This window comes from Tachysurus vachellii, chromosome 17 (genome assembly GCF_030014155.1).
Source record: "Tachysurus vachellii isolate PV-2020 chromosome 17, HZAU_Pvac_v1, whole genome shotgun sequence".
NCBI lineage: Eukaryota > Metazoa > Chordata > Actinopteri > Siluriformes > Bagridae > Tachysurus > Tachysurus vachellii.
In genome coordinates this window covers 19,248,816-19,270,414 of record NC_083476.1, presented here as the reverse complement: position 1 = coordinate 19,270,414, position 21,599 = coordinate 19,248,816, and the positions used below count along the sequence as shown (strand labels likewise).

At 37.9% G+C, this 21,599-nt stretch overlaps 3 protein-coding genes across 5 annotated transcripts; 1 reads left to right on the top strand and 2 right to left on the bottom strand.

The window, feature by feature from the left end:
- The first annotated feature begins 597 nt into the window (after nt 1–597).
- Nucleotides 598–8,834, top strand: rbm22 (RNA binding motif protein 22). The gene is made up of 11 exons (XM_060890967.1): nt 598–745; nt 2,219–2,272; nt 2,846–2,875; nt 2,965–3,097; nt 3,217–3,317; nt 4,699–4,871; nt 5,121–5,321; nt 5,465–5,629; nt 5,862–5,950; nt 7,320–7,451; nt 7,539–8,834. Exons 1-11 carry the CDS (start codon nt 692–694, stop codon nt 7,688–7,690), a joined length of 1,284 nt encoding a protein of 427 aa, XP_060746950.1. The 5' UTR covers nt 598–691; the 3' UTR covers nt 7,691–8,834.
- Nucleotides 8,169–13,820, bottom strand: LOC132859963 (myozenin-3). 3 transcript variants are annotated; one of them, XM_060890969.1, is made up of 6 exons: nt 13,704–13,820; nt 13,472–13,553; nt 11,677–11,831; nt 10,753–10,903; nt 10,489–10,669; nt 8,169–8,577 (listed from the first exon to the last, which is right to left on the bottom strand). In XM_060890969.1, exons 2-6 carry the CDS (start codon nt 13,536–13,538, stop codon nt 8,421–8,423), a joined length of 711 nt encoding a protein of 236 aa, XP_060746952.1. In that variant the 5' UTR covers nt 13,539–13,553; nt 13,704–13,820; the 3' UTR covers nt 8,169–8,420. The 3 variants fall into 3 exon arrangements, with proteins under 3 accessions (XP_060746952.1, XP_060746951.1, XP_060746953.1); XM_060890968.1 differs by having other exon boundaries at nt 13,472–13,766; XM_060890970.1 differs by lacking the exons at nt 13,472–13,553; nt 13,704–13,820 and adding an exon at nt 12,106–13,426.
- A 1,356-nt stretch (nt 13,821–15,176) lies between these two features.
- Nucleotides 15,177–21,223, bottom strand: arl3l1 (ADP ribosylation factor like GTPase 3, like 1). Its single transcript, XM_060890913.1, has 6 exons — nt 21,073–21,223; nt 19,822–19,965; nt 18,311–18,427; nt 18,114–18,164; nt 17,621–17,806; nt 15,177–16,462 (listed from the first exon to the last, which is right to left on the bottom strand). The coding sequence occupies exons 1-6, from the start codon at nt 21,088–21,090 to the stop codon at nt 16,418–16,420; spliced, it is 561 nt and encodes a 186-aa protein (XP_060746896.1). The 5' UTR covers nt 21,091–21,223; the 3' UTR covers nt 15,177–16,417.
- Nucleotides 21,224–21,599: the final 376 nt, after the last annotated feature.

Sequence of the window (21,599 nt, the reverse complement as noted above, 5' to 3'; positions counted from 1 at the left end):
TCTCCCCGTGCATCGGTGGTTCCTCCGGGTACTCCGGTTTCCTCCCACCGGTCCAAAGACATGCATGGTAGGTTGATTGGCATCTCTAGAAAATTGTCCGTAGTGTGTGATTGCGTGAGTGAATAAGAGTGTGTGTGCCCTGCACTCCGTCCAGGGTGTATCCTGCCTTGATGATGCCCGAGATAGGCACAGGCTCCCCGTGACCCGAGGTAGTTCGGATAAAGCGGTAGAAAATGATTAAGAGAGAGTACGTACTGTATACAGAAATCTGAGCACCCTTTAGCATGATTTAACACTGACGTCACTTTACTCCCAAACTCTAGAGGGCGAGATTAACTTTTCACATCAGCTGTAATCCTGGTTGCGTTTCAAATAAACCATCCGCAGGCTATTTACCGCACTATCTAGGGTGTATAACCTGTTGTCTAGGGTTTATAACCTGTTATTTCACACGCTATATCTTGTGCACTAAACGTCCTTTCCTGTGTTCGGTGTTCGAAAACACTTCAGTCAGGCACTACCTACTGGATATTTAGTGCACTAGGTCTATGCTGTAAAGTAACGGTTTATTCACCCTAGATAGTGCACTTATTTACAGGGGACGATGAGATTTGGTTTGCGGCCTAGTGTGTGACGAGCAAAAGCTAATCAGAAAGCGGGTGGTTTTTTTTCCATCTGGCTGTAATCGAAAATGGCGACTTCCTTGGGCTCTAACACGTACAACAGACAGAATTGGGAGGACTCGGTAAGTATAATACTACATATTATGGTTATTATAATGTTAGAGTTTATTTTTACACCTTTAGAGATACGTTTTTAACACGAATCTGCGGTGATAATCGGCTAATGTTGTCTCTCAGATAGCAAGATGCTATAGCTGGCCTACTGGCGCTAACAGGCTAACGTGCTAATGTTAGCTACCGAGCTAATTCACCTCAACTATTAAAAAAGCATTAGCATAGCATTAGCATCGCTGTGTTGAGCATAATACTTTTTAAAAAATACGATATTTGTTTTTGTATTTACGTAATTTTTATATTTGTTCGCATTTACGTAAAATTTCTGCTATATCTTATCTCTAAAAGCTAACTAAAGCTAGCTGCCTTGTTTAAATATGGCAGCGTTGGTGTTAGCTAGTAATAGCTAGCTAGCTAGCTAGTTAGCTACCGCTTTAAATGATGACATTTATTTCTATTAAAAAAAGTCGTTATTATTTAAAACTACCAACAATTTTACAAAAATCTTCAATCTTGTGATATCTAGCAAGACTTTAATATCTGACCCTCAGTAATTTCGAGGCACATGTCGATGTATTTTCTTGATGTATTTTTTTTAAACTATTAACTTAACAGATTTTTTACTATTATTATTTAACTATTAATTTAATAGGTATTTTCATTTTTATGGAAGGTAAAGTTTTAATTGTTAATTCATGAACATTTACATAAAACTGTTTTTTTAAGCTGCTAATTACATGTATGCATACATACATACATACACACTGTGAACTATATATATCTTGAATTTTTATTATATTAATTCTTTATACTATTCCTTATGTTTATCTTTTGTTCTATGTTTGTTCTGTAAAGCTGCTTTGTGACAATGTCCATTGTAAAAAGCGCTATACAAATAAACTTGAATTGAAATTGAATTGAATTAATTAAAGGTGCAAAAGGAGATTTAAAATCCTCTTTATTCTACGAAATAATCTGACTGATATGTTGAAAATGATGAAAAATAATTGTTTAAGCCATAATGTAAGCACAAGTGTATTAAGTGGCTGAGAAATGAATGAATGACTGAATGAATCTGCAACGTAAATGCATCGTGCAGTACCATGTGATCCTTATTTGACTATCTTTATAAAAACACTAATTAGTGTGGCCCCTATTTACGAACCATAAGGAATGTTCTGGAGTGTAGACTTTGACACTTTAGGAATAGAAATGAGAGGAAACCACACAGCATTTACTGTTTATTGGCATCTTCACCGTTGCTCAGTTATACACGGGGACATTGATGATGTTACCGTCATAGTAAGGAGAGACATTCTGGTATTGAGGGCAGCGTTTGACAGGAAATGATCCCACATGAAACTATCAAATAATTTAAAATATAACAGAGCTGTAGATCCTGTCATTACTGAGTTTACTTCTACTTTGTTCTCACTTCATTCACTGTTTTAACACTTTGTTTCGTGTCTTTTCCTAAACAGGACTTCCCTATTCTCTGTCAGACATGTTTAGGCGAGAATCCATACATCCGAATGGTGAGTGTTGATTTTAATATTGAGCTCTTTACAATATACGCTGCTTTTTTATGGGAAGATGACTGACTTAAATCTCCATCATGGGTCATTTAGTTGCCAGAACAAGCTTCAAAATGCCTTGTGACATCATCATGACACGCATTCAGACAAAACATACTACGATTCAAATACCTCAAACACGAATAGAGATCATAAAAAGTAATTAAATGTGTGTCTTCAGTGGTAGGAATTTAAAAGAAGAATCACATACTTGTAGTTTCACCCATTTCAAGTATTATTATTTTTTGTTCAAAAAAAAGCACAAAAACAACAGCAAGTTCAAGTGATTTTTTGGCCACAATAAACAGAAGAAATACTCAGAAATTCTGGATGGACTGAGAAATATAAAGTGCAGCGTAGTAGATGGAATCCATGTGACTTGAAAAGGAATGAAAGGTCGTCTCATGTCGCAACCGTGAACCTATCAGTTCGAATGGACAGCCGGCCGAGCTTTGAAAATGACATACGTATGTAGAGGAACCATTTAGGGTTACCTGCTCCTCACTGACCTCTATTTCTTTGTTTTTGTAACAGACCAAAGAAAAGTATGGCAAAGAGTGCAAGGTAAGAGAACAGACTGCATTTTATTACCTCAGTTTGCTCATTTGATGTTAAGTATTTAACACAGCCTTTGGGTTCTGTTTGTGTTTCAGATCTGTGCTCGTCCCTTCACCGTGTTCCGCTGGTGTCCGGGGGTCAGGATGCGCTTTAAGAAGACGGAAGTGTGTCAGACCTGCAGTAAGATGAAAAACGTGTGTCAGACCTGCCTGCTGGATCTGGAGTACGGTACGGAACTGATTCACATTTCCACACTCGCACTTCAATCACATGCGCATCTTTTTTTTTTATTTATTTTTTTTAATTAATTAATTTTATTATTTATTTCTTTGTTTAATTTTCTGTAGGCTTACCCATTCAAGTCAGAGACACAGGGATATCCGTTAAAGATGACATGCCAAGATCGGACGTGAACAAAGAGTACTACACCCAGAATATGGAGCGAGAGGTGATTATATGGCTTCTCGCTAATTATTTTTTTATATATTTATTTTTTTCTGATATACTATACACAAGAATGTGTGTGTAAACGATATATATATATATATATGTTTTCAAAATCTATAGTGTACTTGTAGCGTTGAGTATTTTTTTAATCTTTTTTTGTTGTTGCTATGACGATATAGATAAAGAATATTCAGACAAAACAAGAATGAAATTTCCGTCTGCTGTGTTGCTTCTTACTTATCGTCGCTGTCATGCGGAATCCTCGTATCTCCAAAACTGTTATTTTAAAAATTAAATGAAAAAAACGCCGTACCTTATCTGCAGTACACAGGGTTTAGTCCGCGTTGCAGTGGATTGTCTTACGCTAAATTCCTGTCCTCAGACGAGCACCAGAACTAGCGGGGGTCAAGATTTTTTTTTTTCTTTGAGCCCAGTGTTTTGAAGACATTTACCTCAGAAGACGTGTTGATTCGTTGCGACTCTTCTTGAGGAGAAATATGCCGTGAAGCTCTCCCGCGGCGTGAGGAAGAGGTGGACAGTTGAAGTGTCCAATGGAGTTATGAGATTTGCGCTCAAGCTATTTTCAAGACTTTCGATTGGTTAATAACTTGTAAAAATAACAGACCCACGTGGGGACTGACCAATAGCATCGATATGTGAAAAATATGAAATTGACCAAATTTGGACATACGAGGTTTCCGCCCGACAGCGACGTTATGTAACTTTTATAAATTGTCTTGTGAATTAAAACCCGACGACAAAGAAGCAAACACAGCACGTTTTAATTAAATACATTTTTCATTAATTTTTTTAATTAATTACCCTACATTCTAATCAAATGCACATCAACGTATAGAATATTCTGTATTTTGTTCCGTTTTTATCTTTTCCTGCTCTAGGGCTCCGATACCCTGTCTGTCTGTCTATCTGTCTATCATAATATTCCCCCTGTTCCCCCAATTTAATTATTTTATTTGTTAATGATAGATTTAGTAATTTTAATTAGTAATTAAATTTGTTAATTAATGTAAATCTGGACTTTTTATACGTTAAATGTTTTCTTCTTTTCCCCCAGATCGCCATGTATAAATTTGGAATCTGTTTAATTATAGGACAAATGTTTTGTTGAGTTTGTTTGGGACTTTCCATTATGTTCAGGTGCTTTGATAAATTGCTGCTGCACCAGAAACAAGCCTTTTTTGGCGCCTTTGACAGCAAGCATTCGCGTCATCCGTTTAGATAAAAAGCAACTACACTCATCTTTGTGCTTTCTGCTTTTTTTTTTTGTCTTCCATGGTTGTGTGTGTGTGTACAGCTTTGTGTGTGTTTTTTTTTTTTTTTTAAGTAAATAAATAAAACTGTTCTAAACATCTTGTTTCTAGATCGCGAACTCTGATGGCACAAGACCAGTCGGTGCTCTGGGGAAAGCTCCCGGGTCCAGTGACATGCTATTGAAGCTCGCTCGCACCACTCCATACTACAAGAGGAACAGACCTCATATCTGCTCTTTCTGGGTGAAAGGAGAGTGCCGTAGAGGAGAGGAGTGCCCTTACAGGTGAGCTTCAGCTCTTACTGGTCTCTCCTCACTGGGTGCTGTGTGGGCTCAAGCGGTTAAGACTCTGGGATGGGATTGACATTCAAGCCCCAGCATTGTCAAGCTGCCACTCTTGAGCAAGGCCCTTAACCCTTGACCCCAACCCCCAAAAGAATTTCACTGTGCTGTGATGTTAATAAATGCGTTTTAATTAATTAATTAAAAAATTCTTCTGATTGACGTGACATTTGGTGTAAAACTGTACCATAGGCACGAGAAGCCTACCGACCCGGATGACCCGCTGGCTGATCAGAACATTAAGGACCGTTACTACGGGATCAACGACCCGGTGGCTAATAAGCTGTTGAAGCGAGCCTCCACAATGCCTAGGTTAGACCCACCTGAGGACAAGTCCATCACCACGCTGTACATCGGAGGCCTAGCAGATACCATTACAGATTCAGAGCTCAGGTACAGAACAAGACACCAATACATAATGGTGTTTTCACCTTTCGGTAATACAACAGTCTCTGTGATTGTCTCGGGCTACTGGTGTTGGACTTGATTTGAACTAGTAACCAGAGCTCTGTTTTCTTTTGGTTCGTTTATTTCAGAAACCATTTCTACCAGTTCGGAGAGATCCGGACCATCACCGTAGTGCAGAGGCAGCAGTGCGCCTTTATCCAGTTCGCCACACGTCAGTCGGCTGAAATGGCTGCAGAGAAATCCTTCAACAAGCTCATCGTTCATGGCCATCGCCTCAACGTCAAGTGGGGCAGGTACGTCTGGGGTTTAAAGCTCCGTTCGTGTGTCACAGAGCTGTGAAGTTGAAGCACAGTGTTTGGGAGCACGTGTAGTTGATTCCTGTTGATTCAGATTCAGTACAGAGTTTAAAATGTATGTCTATGTCAGTTGTCTTTATGAACAATACCATTGTGTAGCATGTCTGCTGACTTGTGTAATGCCCGTGTAAATATTGTTGTTTTTTTTTTTGTAATAAAAATGTCTCAGGTCCCAAGCAGCCCGAGGAAAAGATGGTGAAAAGGAAGGCGTGACTGAGAGCGGAATCAGACTGGAGCCTGTGCCCGGCCTCCCTGGAGGTAAGTTTGACGTAAACAGATAACGATCTATTACTGTTCACCAGATTAGATTAGTTTGTGTGGGCTATGCACTAGAAAGTGATATTTAACTTATTTCATATTTGACAAAAAGTTCCACGAAGGACATTATTGTTTCCTAGACCAGGAGTTCTCAAGCTTGAAATTCTGAACACTGCATTTATTAAACAGCTTTTTATTTATTTAGGTCCACAGATTGCTCTCATGTAATGCTCGGTGGCGTAAACTACGTTTTTCCCCCAGATGCACCTTCACGTCGTAGCGTGTTGTATTTATTCTTGTGCTTTGCTGCACTGATTCAGCATTTAAATATAACATGCGTAGGATCACAAATTGCTTATCGGTTTGATGTAGTAGCTCATGTTCAAAACCCCTTTCCACCAAGCTGCCACTGCTGGGCCCTTGAGCAAGACCATAAACCTTCAATTGCTCAGTCGTATACAAATGAGACCAAATAAGGATAAGGGTGTGTAAGATATAAATCACCTTTAATTGAATTTAAATCCTGACCCTGATTTCTGTTGCTCAGAAGGCTGTTTGCTGTTCTCAGAGTCAGAGGTTTATTTATCATTTCTGAACTTTCTATTTAAAATTTCACTTTAAAAGGGGAAAAATCGGGTTTTCTTTTAAACCTTAAAAATCAGCTGGATTGTAAATGTCTCTGACATTTTTTGGTATATGTCAAATATTGTATATGTCATTTTTAAATAGTATGGAAATATGGGAATCAAATTTTTTCCCCTCCAAATTTCATGTTCTTACTATTCACTTTTGAACATGAGCAACATTTAGAGATACATTATGTTAAAACATGTTAATATGCATGTATAACCGCCGTGTGCACAGCACGTGTCCAGCACTTTGATGACGTGTGTCTGTGTTGTAAATGTAAAAACTAAAACTGCACAAAGCTTTTAGGAATTGTTATAAATAACTGTTGGTCCCTAAGTTCTTCCTAAGCTGGAGAGCCTCTAACAGAGGTTGCAAGAGTTTATTTATTTATTTATTTATAGCTAAATCCTCAACATGCTGATCTTTTCTAGTTTACATTGCAATGTTGCACTGTGACTTTATTTCTGTTTCTTATTTATATCGTCTGCTCTTGTTATTAAACAACAGCATATTGCGGTGCTGCGTGTCTAGGTGTACTTGTCTGAGCCTGCCATTGTAATATAGTGAATACATTTCACAGTGGTTTATTTTAAAGCGAAACACAAGGGGGGGAGGGGTGTGTGTGTGTGTGTGTGTGTGTGTGTGTTAAATGAAAACAAATTTGTAAAGGAATACGATTCTGTAATGAATAAATCACTGTAATATATTCCTCGGCATGTAACAAGCTTGTATTCCACAGCGCTGCCTCCACCGCCCGTCTCCAACGATGACATCTCGGCTAACTATTTCAACTTGGCGCCTAACACCGGTCCTGCTGTCATGAATTTAGGGATCCCCCCTCCCCCTGGAGTAGCCATTCCTCCACCTCCAGGTATGTTTTTCTCTCTCTCTGCAATTTCCACAGTTAAAACTATGTAAGGAGGGGTTTTTTTTGTAACGGTCTTCTTTCTCTCTGCAGGTTTTGGCCCCCCTATGCCCTACCCCTCTATGGATCCTATGGCCCCTCCTATGCCACCTCCAATGGCCATGAGGCCTCCAGGGCAGGTGCATTATCCTTCCCAGGATCCTCTGCGTATGGGCGCACATGCCAGCCGCCACGGAGGCTCCTAGACCCGGAAGGAAGCTACCTTACTATTCGGATACGTACGAGAGTGAAGAAGACTCTACATTTTTTTTTTTTTGTTTTTTTTGTTTGTTTGTTTTTGCCAACAGCCCATCCCTCATTTCTGGAGTCTTTTTATATCAGTAACCTTTTATGAACTTGGTGAACTTGTCGTAGTGTTCCTGCTGTTCTAGAAATAAACATCTTAACTAATTATAGCCAGCTTAAAATGATAGGACATACCTAATTCGTAATGCTTTTATATTTGGAATCGGAGGTTTCAAAATGCAGAGAGGGATTTTTTTTTTTTTAATTGGAAGAAATGTGGAGTTTTTCTTTTTACAGTTCTGTGTAAACAAGCAAAGAAATCTGCAGTGACCAATAAATACCACATGAGGCCATTGCTGACTGCTCTTTTAGTCCCCGTTTACCAAACAAAACAAAGGATCGGTACCGAGAACGGATTTGTCAAATAAGAGACGTAACAAGATTGAACAAATATGTATTGTTTATATTGTTTTTTTGACATATTGTGATGTCAAAATTCCTTCCTAATCCTGCTCTCTGTACATTTGTATCTAACTCTAAAGCTTGAGTAGAAAATACTCGGTTTTATTGGCTCAGTTTGCAGTTGATTTGATGACATTCCAATGATGGTGACATGCTGATGGTGTGTGTGTGTGTGTGTGTCACGATCGAAATGCAGTTCTTCACCACTTTAATGGTGTCAGTAATGCGTTAAGCTCTCCAGCCTCTCGGTATGCGGTTAAAGTTGGGCCTGGCACATATCCTCTCCCAGGTGAGTGTGGGCTCCGTGTAGGCCTGCATGAGTTCAAATCCAGGCAGAGGCAGGGTCCGGGTGCTACCTGGCGTCCCTCCAAACGGCATCGGTGCTCTGTGAAAACATTTTTTTGTTTGTTTGTTTCTATGTCTTGTAAGTCTTTCTTATGGAGAAATGGAGTGTAAGTAGTTTTCTATCACACTATGTCAGAGCCTCAGTGGGGCTTTGAGTGTCAGAAGACTTACGCCACGATCTCAGCCGAGCAATGTCAAATTTGTAAGGATGGAGTTTAGCAGTTTGCAAGCAATCATATTACTTCTGTTTATCATGTGACTGTCATCTAATAAATTTCTACCATATTTTGCATGGGCTACAGTCTATTTTCCAAGTACTCTTTACATGTTTACTCAAATTTTGTGTGAATTTTCAGGTAGATTTCTGGTCATAAGTATGGAATAAAATGCAACAAAGTGTGATGTTATAGCAAAATAATCCACATGGGGGCAGTGTGATGTTGCAGCCCCAAAGTGAATTATTATCCCAATAACTGATGTTCTTATGCTACAGCCAAACATGCAGTTTGTTGTGTATTCGTTAGATAAGAAAACACCAAGCCCATCGTTATAATGGGCTTAATAATAATAATACGTCTGATCCTGAAGACTCTCCAGAAAATACTAGAACTTCATCACCATCGTAATGCTTACTTTAACCCAGTTGTGTTGTCCTCGTGTAAATTACTATAGCAATTCTACCATACTAAAGTTATAGCGCATTGAAATTTGAAATCTACAGTTATTAAAAAATGAATTATAATTAACACAATTTCTGACCAACCGAACATTTTAATCTACTCATGTAGAAGATATCAGTTGTTTGCTTTATTATTTTGACATTCCATTACTTTCCAAATCAGGGTGCAACCTGTGTTTTTTTATGTCTGGAATTGCTCTGATTGATGTCATTTCCTCGCCACGGTCCTGACTGCGACCTTGTAATGGTTAGAGAGTTTGACTCCTAACCCTAAGGTTGTGGGTTCCGAGCAATACCAGAACTGAGGTGCCCTTGAGCGAGGCACCGAACTCCCCTAACTGCTCCCCGGGTGCTGCAGCATAAATAGCTGCCTTCTGCTCACGGTGTGTGTGTTCACTGCTGTGTGTGTACACTTAGGATGGGTTAAATGCAGAGAGCGAATTCTGAGTATGGGTCACCGTACTTAGCTGTATGTCACGTCATTTTGTCTCTCCGGTTAAAAAGAATCCTTAAAATGGCTTGGACAAGTTCTAGAGATTCGTTCAATCAAAGTGCATTTTCTTGCTACACCGATTACACGTAGCCCATCTAATCATTTTTTTTCATCCGGTTTTCCCATAATACCCACTAAGCAGTATCAAATACCAGTATAGTGTATGTGAAAGTTACTTATACGGTCCATTGTAGTTTATTTTTCTTCCCATTAAAACTAGCTAGTCTGTCTATCTGACCAAAACGTATGATAACGCTGACTAAACAGAAGGTCGCCCATGACTGTGCCGTTCCCTATTAAGCTTTCTCAAGTATTACATTACTATTATGAAAGTAACACTTAAGAGTAACAGAAAGAACGAAACCTTTCGTCTTTATCAACTGCTCGTCTTATAGCTAGCGGTGCTAAGTTTTGCCACACCATGTGCTTTATTGTGATCTCGCACTATGATTGTCACCTGGTGCTGCAGTCTGTATTCGCTTTGTGAGATCAAAACACTAATGTAAGAAATAATAATTCTAAGCTAGCTTTCTAAGGCTAGTCGTATCGGAAATTTAGATGCAGGTCTTTGGCTGTACAATGTATTACTAGGAACAAAATATTTAAAGTACATTTTCTCCACTGATTCATTGTAGCGTTAATGCTAACCGTTCGTCTTCTCTGAGCAAAAGCATGAATGGGAAATAGACTAGATTTCCTCAAAATACTAGTGAGCCTAAAACTGGTATAGAACTTTTTTTTGTAATTAACTTTAAAAAATGTTTTTTTTTAATGCTAACCTGTTGAAGCATCTGTAGTTAGCAGGGATGAGTTGGTAAGGAGGTTCGGGCAGATGGGAGCTAATGTTAGCCAGCATGCTTTCACTGTCATTCTGTTCTTCCCATGGTGAGTAGTACGACTTGGGGATTACAGTAACGTTGAATTTCTCAGGAGGAATCTCTTTCAGAGGCTCGGAATATCCTGAGGCAGTGAGAGTGTGTCAGATTAATCATTTCATTTACAAATACATATTCAATAAACAGACTGAAATTCGGTGCCGTCACCTGGTGCGAGAACGCTCGGACTTCCCTTTTTGGCTCCGCTGTGATGGAGTGTAGCCAGCGGGTTGTTTCTCTTTGGTGGGTTGACCTTTGTGCTGCCGTGAGCTTTGTCTGTTATTTCTTTTGTAGCCTGATGACATGATGTCTGGCTTTGCTAAAGTGGATAGCAATCACAATGACAATCACATACAGTATATCAGAATTCACTCAAAAATCTCACCTCCATGGCCTTGTTATTATGTCGCTTTGTAGAAGCCGACATTCTGTTTTCCTATTTCAGCTTAGACAAAAATTTATAAAAATTTAATGCGGCCTAGGGCTTTCGAGCCACATGCACCAAATTCAGATATGTTGTAGACCCTGGTCTGAAGTTTGTTGCTATTACTTTTCTAAGCGATCCGCATACCGGTACTTCCGGTACCGGGTCTCAAAGTGGCCTTTTTTCCCCATAGACTCCCATTATAAAATTTGGAGGTTTATAACTCGGCAAGCTAAATTGGTGTACCGACTGGCCTTCCGGTTGTGCCGCAGCCCCGCCACCAATATATGCAAAATCAAAAAACTTTTTACAACATGGACATGTGACATATTAAAACACTCAGAACAATGAGGAGAACTTCCTCAGGAGTATTTGGATGACGTCACATGCTCGTCTCCACTTGCCTCCAAATGTTTTGGCACCCTATCTTTCTGTCCACTTTCCTCCAAAAGTAACACTGACCCTTATCTGCACTCACCTCCAAAAAGCACTGGCCTTTGCGAATACTTACCTCGTCAAAGCCAACATCAAAGTTTGTCGCGACAAACAAATCTAGTTTAGATTGACATCTGTGCACAGTGAGAATCCATATTCTAAGTCAACTAAAAGCATGAATTTTCATGGTTTATTTTATATAAGTGTGTTATTGCACTTTGGCATTGGCTTACATTGTCAGCTTGTTTTCCGGCACCTTCCAGCGTAAACTTCTCGGTTCTCTTTTGTCTCTCTTGGAACATTCTGGACCCCCTGTTTGAGACCAGGTTCAACTCCTCCATCATTATATCCTGAGGAATGCTGATCTTCTTGCCCAAGTCCAGACACGCTGTCACACACACACACAAACACACACACACACACACACACACACACAAGTACATCATGATTAAAATGTATGAAGTCATATATAATTATATGGTTGCTCTTTTTCTATATTAAACTTACCAAAGTTTACAAAAGACAAATGTTTTTCAGTCTAATGTTCTATAAACCAGGATAACTAAATCCTTGAACTTATACATGCATGTTGTGGTGTATGGACAGTACCTTGCACAGTATACAGTATATTTATACACAACGCTGTATTCGTGTCTTTTTACCTGATGCTCATTTTGGTCCGTCCTTGACAAAGGACGAACGAGATGTGAAGGCTTGAAAGAAAATCCACCCACGTGAAGAAACAACAGGAGAAGTATAAGAGCATATTATTTTTTTCTGAGCTAAGATGTCTAGAGGGTTTGCTCAATACACAGGGTTGTTTTCTTAACAAGGGTTTTTTAGAAATGTCAGTCCCTTCATGCCTACAAGCTGTGTGAAGCTAATGAGGGTCAGGGAGGTATAAATCATTTTTGGCCATGTGTTTCATGCATTTATTGTCAGCTTTCTTGTTTATGTGGCGTCACATCCCTATCAGTGAAGCAGACATTTTATTGTCCTTCCTTTCCGAGGCAGACTTTGAATAATAATGGTCTAATATTAGAGAGTGCCGCTGTTATCTCCCTGCAAATTGGCCACAAAGCATTTGTCTTTTTCATAGTCTGTTATTTGGTTTGAATTGCACAGAAAGCGTAATATTTTCTCAGGAAAAATCCCCTAAATCAACCAGATATTTACTATTGTAAACTATCTGTATGGTAAAAGTGCTAGATATTTTAGGTATTATTGTAATGTTTATTATTATAAACTTCATATGCTGATCTGACTGAGCAACTGAATCACTGAATCATTAAAATTGACAGTGAGGTCAGAATGAATTCTGATAAATTGTGTAACTGATTTAGTTAATTATTAAATTTGAGTTTGAATAATTTCTGTTCAACTGAGCAATCATATTACTGACTCTTTAAATTCGACACAGGAGTCTGAATGTTTTCCGAAAGTCTGAGCAGCTGAGAATCACTAATCATTAAATTTGACACTAGGGTTAGGATGAATTATGATCATCTGAGCAAACTAAATCACTGAATCATTACATTTGACACTGAGGTCTGAAAAACGTCTTATAAACTGAGTAAGTGAATCACTGAATCATTCATTTTGACACAGGGATTCAATCACTGAATCATTAACTTTGACACTGAGGTCTGAAAAGAGTCTGATAAACTGAGCAACTGAATCACTGAATCATTAAATTGACACTAGGATTTGCATAAATTCTGATGAACTGAGCAATCAAACCAATGAATCATTAAACTTGACACTGGAGTTTGGATCAATTCCAAGCCTGCTGTAGACATCAGTGCATCTTTCTGACAGTTCTTTCTCTCGCCCTGTTGGTCATGCGTGATAAAGATGAAAGCTTTTAGATCCTCGCTGTGATATTGCATTAAACACAGTCGTCCGGCCTCAGCCATCCACTCCCACAAAACCGACGCTTTTTAATTATAAATGTTTTGATGTAGTTTTACTGAAAGGATTGAAACCAGAATTTAAAAAAAAAATACAATCACATTGTGTATGCCTTACCTCCTCGTGCCTCTAAGCACAGTGCCACATTCTGTAGTTGTCTATCTTTAGCCAGGTCGACAGGCATGATGATCCGAACCGTCTAAAAGCACAGCTTAAGGTTTGCTTTCTCACTACAGGAATCTTTAGCATTCATGACGCATGCAACACAGCACTTATTGAAACCCTTCTGTAGCTCTTCTTAAGCATAAATATGTGATTTACATGCTATACCAAGCTCTCCCAGGCTCACCGGTTTATGAAGAAAATGTCGTTTCCTTTATACACAAGAGTCTGAATCAATCTGACCCTGTCTTTAGTAGCAAACTCTTATACAGTATTTGCCAGCTATCAAATGGACCCTGAAGTTTCTCCATGTTTGCTCATAGGCTTATTATAGAGAAGAGGGAGTGAATGCTAATGGACTTGGATTAGCAGAACTGTTTTTTTGCATCCCCACTAATAAAAACATGATCCTTAGACACGCTCACAGATGGTCCAGAAAATTTGAGAGGCAGCTCTGTACTCTGAGTCATCCACAAGTCTTTCGTTCTCAGAGTTCATAATTACGCATGAGGAGGGTCCCTGTGGAAAGAAATGCAAGAACCCTAGAAGCCAAAAACTTTTACATTGCCTCCTCTAATTTTTATGCTCTTTTTATGGTTTTTAAGTTATTATCAGTAGTCGGAGAGGAAAGAAAGAAAACCTCATTTCTTTTTTTAAAATCTTTGACTCTGTCATTATTTATTGATCCTAAGTTGTTATTTTTTTAAAAAAAAGAGTATCGCTTCTGTAATATCAGCAAATCTATCCAAGTATGAACTAGAAATAAAACTAAACCTGTTAGCCTCTTTTACATCAATAGCATCCTAGTTTAAATAGATATCTGGTAGCTACTTAAACAAATAAATTATAAATACAAATTAAAGCCAAGTTTTCCCTGAAAGCTATATGCTTTGTCAAAATACTGTAAGCCTGAATCGTAGTACATGCTAAACACCTAAACATTAACAGCTAACAGGTGAGCTAATCTCAATATAGCTAGCTAGTGTAGCACACAATACACACTGTTATTCCTTGCTAGCAAAAGTGAGCTAAGTAGATTATTGGGAAAGCTACTGAAATGAAAATATTGCATTAATAAATACATTTTATTTGATTTTTTTTTCCATGTGTTTGGAAATAAAGGACAAATATATTTAAATAACAGTAAAAACTGCAGCAGCTAGAACTGGTAAACTACAGCAGTGGTTTTATCCTAATATACTGTTACCAAGTATGTAGTTCTATAAAAATAGATTTGTTCTCTATTTAAAAATACACTTTAACATGCCTGTACTGTAAAGAAATATGACACAACAAATGTTGGCAATATTAATAACTAATTCTGCTGTAAGTGTAAGTGTAAATGTGTAAAAGAGGTTTTTTTTATTTATTTATTTTTTTTTTACAGCTTAGGAACAAGCAAAAAAGTAATTAGTGAGGAAAAGCTAGCATGGAATAATTAAATATAAAAAAGTTGAAGACAGAAAAAGGCTTCATCTGTTATCTTTTACCTCAAGCAAGAAAGCGGGTGGATTTTTTTTAACTTTCTAAAATATGTTTGTGTTGTAAAAAAAATAATAAAGAGGTATATACAAGCATCAGTCACTTTATTAGGTAACAACGGCTTAACAGTGCAATTATCAAGTCAGCCATCACGTAGCAGTAGCAGCCGCTCTCACGGTGTATAAATATCATGCAGATACAGGTCAAGAGCTTGAGTTAATCTTCACATCATGCATCAAGTGTTTCCAGAGAGTGATGATCTTCTGGGATTTTCATGCACAACAGTCAGAGTTTACACAGAATAGCGCGATAAATAAGTAAGCGCCAGTTCTTCAAGCAGAACAGAGAGGTCAGAGGAGAATGGGCAGATTGGTTCAAGCAGACAGAAAGGTAACAGGTAACAGTAACCCTTCACAACCTTCACAACCCTTCACAACACACCACGTTTTGAGAAGGGATTTATTTTTTCCTAACACCTTTTGTTCGATATTATATTTTGTTTGATATTAATTGTATAATTGCGTGAACAAGCAGGTAAACATGTGTTGTGGTCAGTGAGCATATCCATTCAAGCATCCATTTTCTATAGCACGTCTACACTTTCTACACTTACCAGTGGACTCGGGATAGAAAGTGGGGAACAAAATGGACTGGGTGGAAACCCACTATAGGACACAGTCACACACTCACACACATTCACACACTGAGGACCAATCAGCCTACAATGAATATCTTTGGACTGGGGAAAGGAACCGGTGTACCTGGAGGAAACCGAGGGAGAGCCATGAGGTGCCACCATGCCCAGATGCCACCATTATATTTATTTATTATTTATTAACAGTAAATGCTTTAATGACTTCATTGTTGATGCACACACACTCAGATTATTATAGACAGTACATGAGCTGACAGAACCCACAAATACAACTGAAGGTACAAAAGTTCATGTCAGGGTAGAAGGTTCTCTGTTTGAGATGGTTCCTCCATCACTGCTTCAGAACTAACTGCATACAAAGCTTCAATTTAGACACATGACTCATCCCTTTTTAGGCTGTAACGCTGTTTGTATCATTATTTGCTGCTAGAATGAGTCACAGATCTGTCATAGAGAGTTTTGAAATGACAAAAGCAAAAAGGTTCCAATAAAAGAAGAAAATAATTTAACCATCACAGCTTTTTTTTTTGTTGTTTCCTTTTGCTTGCCTTCAGGTTGTAATAATTCTCTAAAGTTGCTCCGGAGTCCATTTACTTGTATTTGTATATTCCCTGATGTCAGTCATTATGAATTCAATTGCTATGACATACAAAATATTACAAAACATTCTAGTCAGTCTGATCTATCTGAACACATCCTCGTTTGTAGACAAAGATCAGAGAACTTTTATTTTTCAATAAAAAAGATATTTTCCAGCAGCTTCATTACTTTTTATTTACAATGTTGTTGCTGATCCAGTTCATTCCATCCTGAGAGAAAGCAGAAACACACAAAGAACACAAAGAATTTGTATAATTTTAGATGCACAGCTTTCAAAAGGATTCATTGATGAGATGTATAAAATAAAGTGACTCTCTTTTGCTGGGATAATGATGTCACAGATTGTACTAATCCAAGTGATATAGTATATTTACAGCATTTGGCAGATAACCTTATCCAATGTCTCATTTATTCAACAATTGAGGGTTAAGGGCCTTGCTCAGGGGCCCTGGAGTGCAGTTTGGTGGTCCCAAGATTCAATCTCACAACCTTCCAATCAATAGTCCAACACCTTAACCATTGAGCTAACACTGCCCATTCTACAAAGTTGTGAAAACTCTGTATGTATGCTGGTGTATAGCTCTAGTCTGGTGTATAGCTCTGGTGTATAGCTCTAGTCTGGTGTATAAACTCTGGTGTATAGCTCGAGTCTGGTGTATAAACTCTGGTGTATAGCTCTAGTCTGGTGTATAGCTCGAGTCTGGTGTATAAACTCTGGTGTATAGCTCTAGTATGGTGTATAAACTCTGGTGTATAGCTCTAGTCTGGTGTATAGCTCTAGTCTGGTGTATAAACTCTGGTGTATAGCTCTAGTCTGGTGTATAGCTCTAGTCTGGTGTATAAACTCTGGTGTATAGCTCTAGTCTGGTGTATAGCTCTAGTCTGGTGTATAGCTCTAGTCTGGTGTATAGCTCTGGTGTATAGCTCTAGTCTGGTGTATAAACTCTGGTGTATAGCTCTAGTCTGGTGTATAAACTCTGGTGTATAGCTCTAGTCTGGTGTATAAACTCTGGTGTATAGCTCTAGTCTGGTGTATAAACTCTGGTGTATAGCTCTAGTCTGGTGTATAGCTCTAGTCTGGTGTATAGCTCTAGTCTGGTGTATAGCTCTAGTCTGGTGTATAAACTCTGGTGTATAGCTCTAGTCTGGTGTATAAACTCTGGTGTATAGCTCTAGTCTGGTGTATAGCTCTAGTCTGGTGTATAAACTCTGGTGTATAACTCTAGTCTGGTGTATAGCTCTAGTCTGGTGTATAAACTCTTTTGTATAGCTCTAGTCTGGTGTATAGCTCTAGTCTGGTGTATAAACTCTGGTGTATAGCTCTAGTCTGGTGTATAAACTCTGGTGTATAGCTCTAGTAAACTCACCTGGACTCCTTCGCCAGAAATAGCCGAACAGGCCTGGATCTGCCACTCTCGATCCCGGTACGTGTGCAGGTTGAGCCCCTCTGCGATCTCGCTGGCTGTTGACGCTGTGGTCAGATCCTGCTTATTGGCAAAGATGAGCACAGGCACTCCCTTCAGATTCTCCTCATCGATCAGTTCTGAAAGCTCCTACATAGACACGAGACAACAAAAACCTCAACAGCTTTAAGCCTCAACATCTTGTGCTTGGTCGACATCTTAATGGCTGTTTTAATTATAAGTCGTTTTGGATAAAACCATCAGTCGGATGAGTAACTAATAAATGGCTTTTTTTTTAAACCATGGACAGCTGTCCAGATTTATAAGGAACCATTTATAAAAATCATTCTTCAGACGCTTGTTCACGTGAATTTTGTCATGTTTTTCTCTTTTACTTCATCCCTTCTGTATACAGTTTATATCTTCTCTATACTGTATCTAAATTGTTTGTTCTCACCAGGCCTGTTTCTTCAAACCTCTTCTTGTCTGCACTGTCTATGACGTAAATCTGTCAGGGAGAAAGAAATAGATAGAGTCAGATACAGAATACAGGCTTCTCTATCTTCTTTAGACCACTTTAATACGACAATGATGGTATTCTGTCCTACATAGTTGTGAGTTATTTAATTAAATGAAAACTTTTACAACACACACCAACAAATCTGTGTTCTCCAGATACTTTTTCCAGAAAGGGCGGATCTTCCTCTGCCCCCCGATGTCCCAGACATTCAGTTTCATTCCGTGACAGGTTACACTCTTAATGTTAAAGCCCTAGAACGTTATACAGGAAACAAGAAAAAACAATAACAGGAACATGCTAACTATATTTAGATGACCTTAGCTAACCAGCAGGGCATCAATTTATGGTTAAGTAAGCTTCAAACACAGGATTAAACACACCGCTCGATCCTCTGTCCTCAAAATCAGGTCTCCTGTGTGGTCCATTATGAAACTGGGTATCATATTTAATTCTAAAATCCTGTTGTTTCGGTTTGAAGATAGCATGCTATCAGACCAAAGCCCTAGTCAGTGTGGATAGTCCATTAATATTACTATCCTAACTATAAGGAAGTCATTAAGAAGTTCAGCTATATATGGCCATTGCTGACTCTACTTTGGTTAAGAACATGACAGAAATAGACCCCAGGGCCTGCCATCAGCATGACTTCACTAAAGCAAACAGATAGAGGTTTCTACGGAGTCTATGATATATATTCGATGTCGATACAATGTTCTTGTAAAGGTTCCTTATGTTCCTCATGTTCTCTACTGCTAACTTCCTATCAGGATTCCCAATACAAAGCTCCATCCTGTTCTGCTCTGTGTATAATTTGATACACTACTGTAATTCCTGTCGTGTGAATAATGTCTCTCCACTGAGGAGAACCTTTAGCTCGCTCTTTTAAAAGCTTGTCAAATTTCACATCCGTTTTATGCTAATGTTTCTTTCACCGTTCTGACTCGTTCTTGTGACTGGAATTTTCTACTAGACATGTTGACAACGGAAAACTCAATCCAACATGTAGTAATACGAAGAACTTGTTTTTTTTTAAGACATAAATCGAGATCGTATTATACTAGCACTGGGACAGAGCAAAAAAAATTGTCTTAGCAGGGGAAAATTTCTTGCATATGCATAATGTTTCTTATTATGAGATTAGTTCAAACGACATAAAGTGTTATTCAGGCTGTTTTTAAATGATTTAACTCATTTCAAACTTTAAATTTTCTTTATTTTTTGGTAGCTATATAGTTAACGTCCTTCTAGAAATAACTTCTTACAATGAGAAATAAAAACATTTAGTTAAAATGAGAAGAAAATGTCTAGAAACAGGTTTAATAATCATATGTTTACTTTATTATAATCTTATTATAATAGGAAATAATTGACTTGACTACAGTCATGAAGTCTCCACCTTTTTTTGCAGTGTAATAAGTTATTTCTTTAGTATTTCAGAAACGAGATTTGTGAGAATCTTAACTGTTCTTTAGAAAAGTCTATCGTTCTATGCTCTGTGTTATTTTGTAGCTGTAGGTCACACTACTTTCATTACCTAATGTCTAAATTAGGTAAATTGTATTATCCGAGGATTTGGAGCACCATGCAATTGAAACCAGAGTAAATTGGTTTACAGTTTTTGATGGAGAGTGTAACTGCTACGTACCTGAGTCGGTGTGATGGTGTTCACATCTTCTGAAGCGAGCTGTTTCAGTAGGGTGGTTTTCCCAGCATTATCCAGACCAAGAAGAACGATCCTGAGCTCCTGCTCTGTCGTGCCCTTTAGTTTCTCAATGACGGAAAATAAACCCTGGACAAACATGGTCACAAAATACAGATAAGGAAGTGGAATAAAAATGTGCATCTAGTGGTTAAATTTAAAATGAATGAATCAGAAATTTTGAACTTGTGAGGATAAAAGAGAACTTTCTGCTTATCTGCTTATTTTGTAATCTATTACCAGATTACAGATTATAGAAATATACACTTCTCAGTGTATTAGAAATAAACGGAAATACAATCTTCTGATAAATTAAAAACATTTTAATTGAAATACTTTTGAACGAATTGTGAATAAATATCAAGAAATAAACTTTATATTCTTATATTTTGTTAAAAACAATCAGAATATACAAAGTAAGAAGATAAAAAAACACTTAAAAAATACGAACAATACAAAATGTTTTTACTTGCTAATTATGATGTCTTACAATGAATGCAAGGTTTTCAATTCAATTCAAAATCTTATCAAGTGAATATTAAGCTTATTTCTAGCCATATTTAATAATTTCAAGCTTAAAATCGATCTAGCTTTTCTTAAATGTATCTTCTATGTATATTCTGATTGTTTTTAACCAAATATAAGAATATAAAGCTTATTTCTTGATCTTTATACACATTTCATTTACAATGTTGAAATTGTAATTTTATAGTAGAAAATACCAGATATATTCAACTATATTCAAGATTTATTTAATTACTACGATCTCATTATTTAGGATTATTTCACATTACAGGCTCATTAGCTGAAATTTTCCCTGCTTTGATTCAACCGTCTCCGGATGTATTGTTCGTAATTCTGAATTTGAAATAGGTTTTGCTACAATTTTTTTTTTTTAACTTCAACTATTAAAGTTTACTTACGAATTCAACCGAAGAGATAAAACTCAAAACAGATTTGAAAATTCAGGTTTGTATTTGGACAGTTCTATAAAACCCCATGTAAAACCTAATACTGACTTTTGGAAATTATTCTTCATGAAGAACTTATCATTAATACCAGATAACATACAGCGCAGTAATCGTTAAATTCCTTAAATCCAACCATCTGTGAAAGTAATTATGGACTCCCTGTCACAGCCTTGGTCTCAGTGGATTAGCATGGCGGTGTCTGATCCCCAGATTTGATCATACATACCTTTTGGATTTCACCCATGATGATGATGTGACTATGCAGGCACAAAAGAGAGAAGGAAAAAGGAAGAAGAGTCCAGCTACATGCTTTAAAATATATATCCAAGCAAGTCCAAGTGAGATGTGGTCATGCACAAAAGTCCTCAAGTCCTCAAGTCCTCACCTCTAATGCTTGTTCTAGTCAAACTTAGCAAAGTGGAGCCTTTTTCTGCCGTGCTCTTCTTCAGAAGAGGAAGAGTTGGAAAGGAGGGGGCCGGGGTATCGAGGACGGATTGGATTAACCTTCCATGATTAGCAACCTTTCCACCTTCCTTTGTTCCTTTCACCTCCCCCAGACTTCTCTGCTGCATTAAAGTCTTACCTGGATTATCCCTCCGTGCCACCTGCTTCATAACAGACTCCTTTCTCTCAGTCTTGTTCTCTGTTTCTATTGCTGGATCTTAACTGCAAGAAATCCATTCATCCATCTGACACCTTCTCTTGTTTCTCCATCTCTTGGCTTTGTGGTATGGCATTAGTCTTTTTTATGTT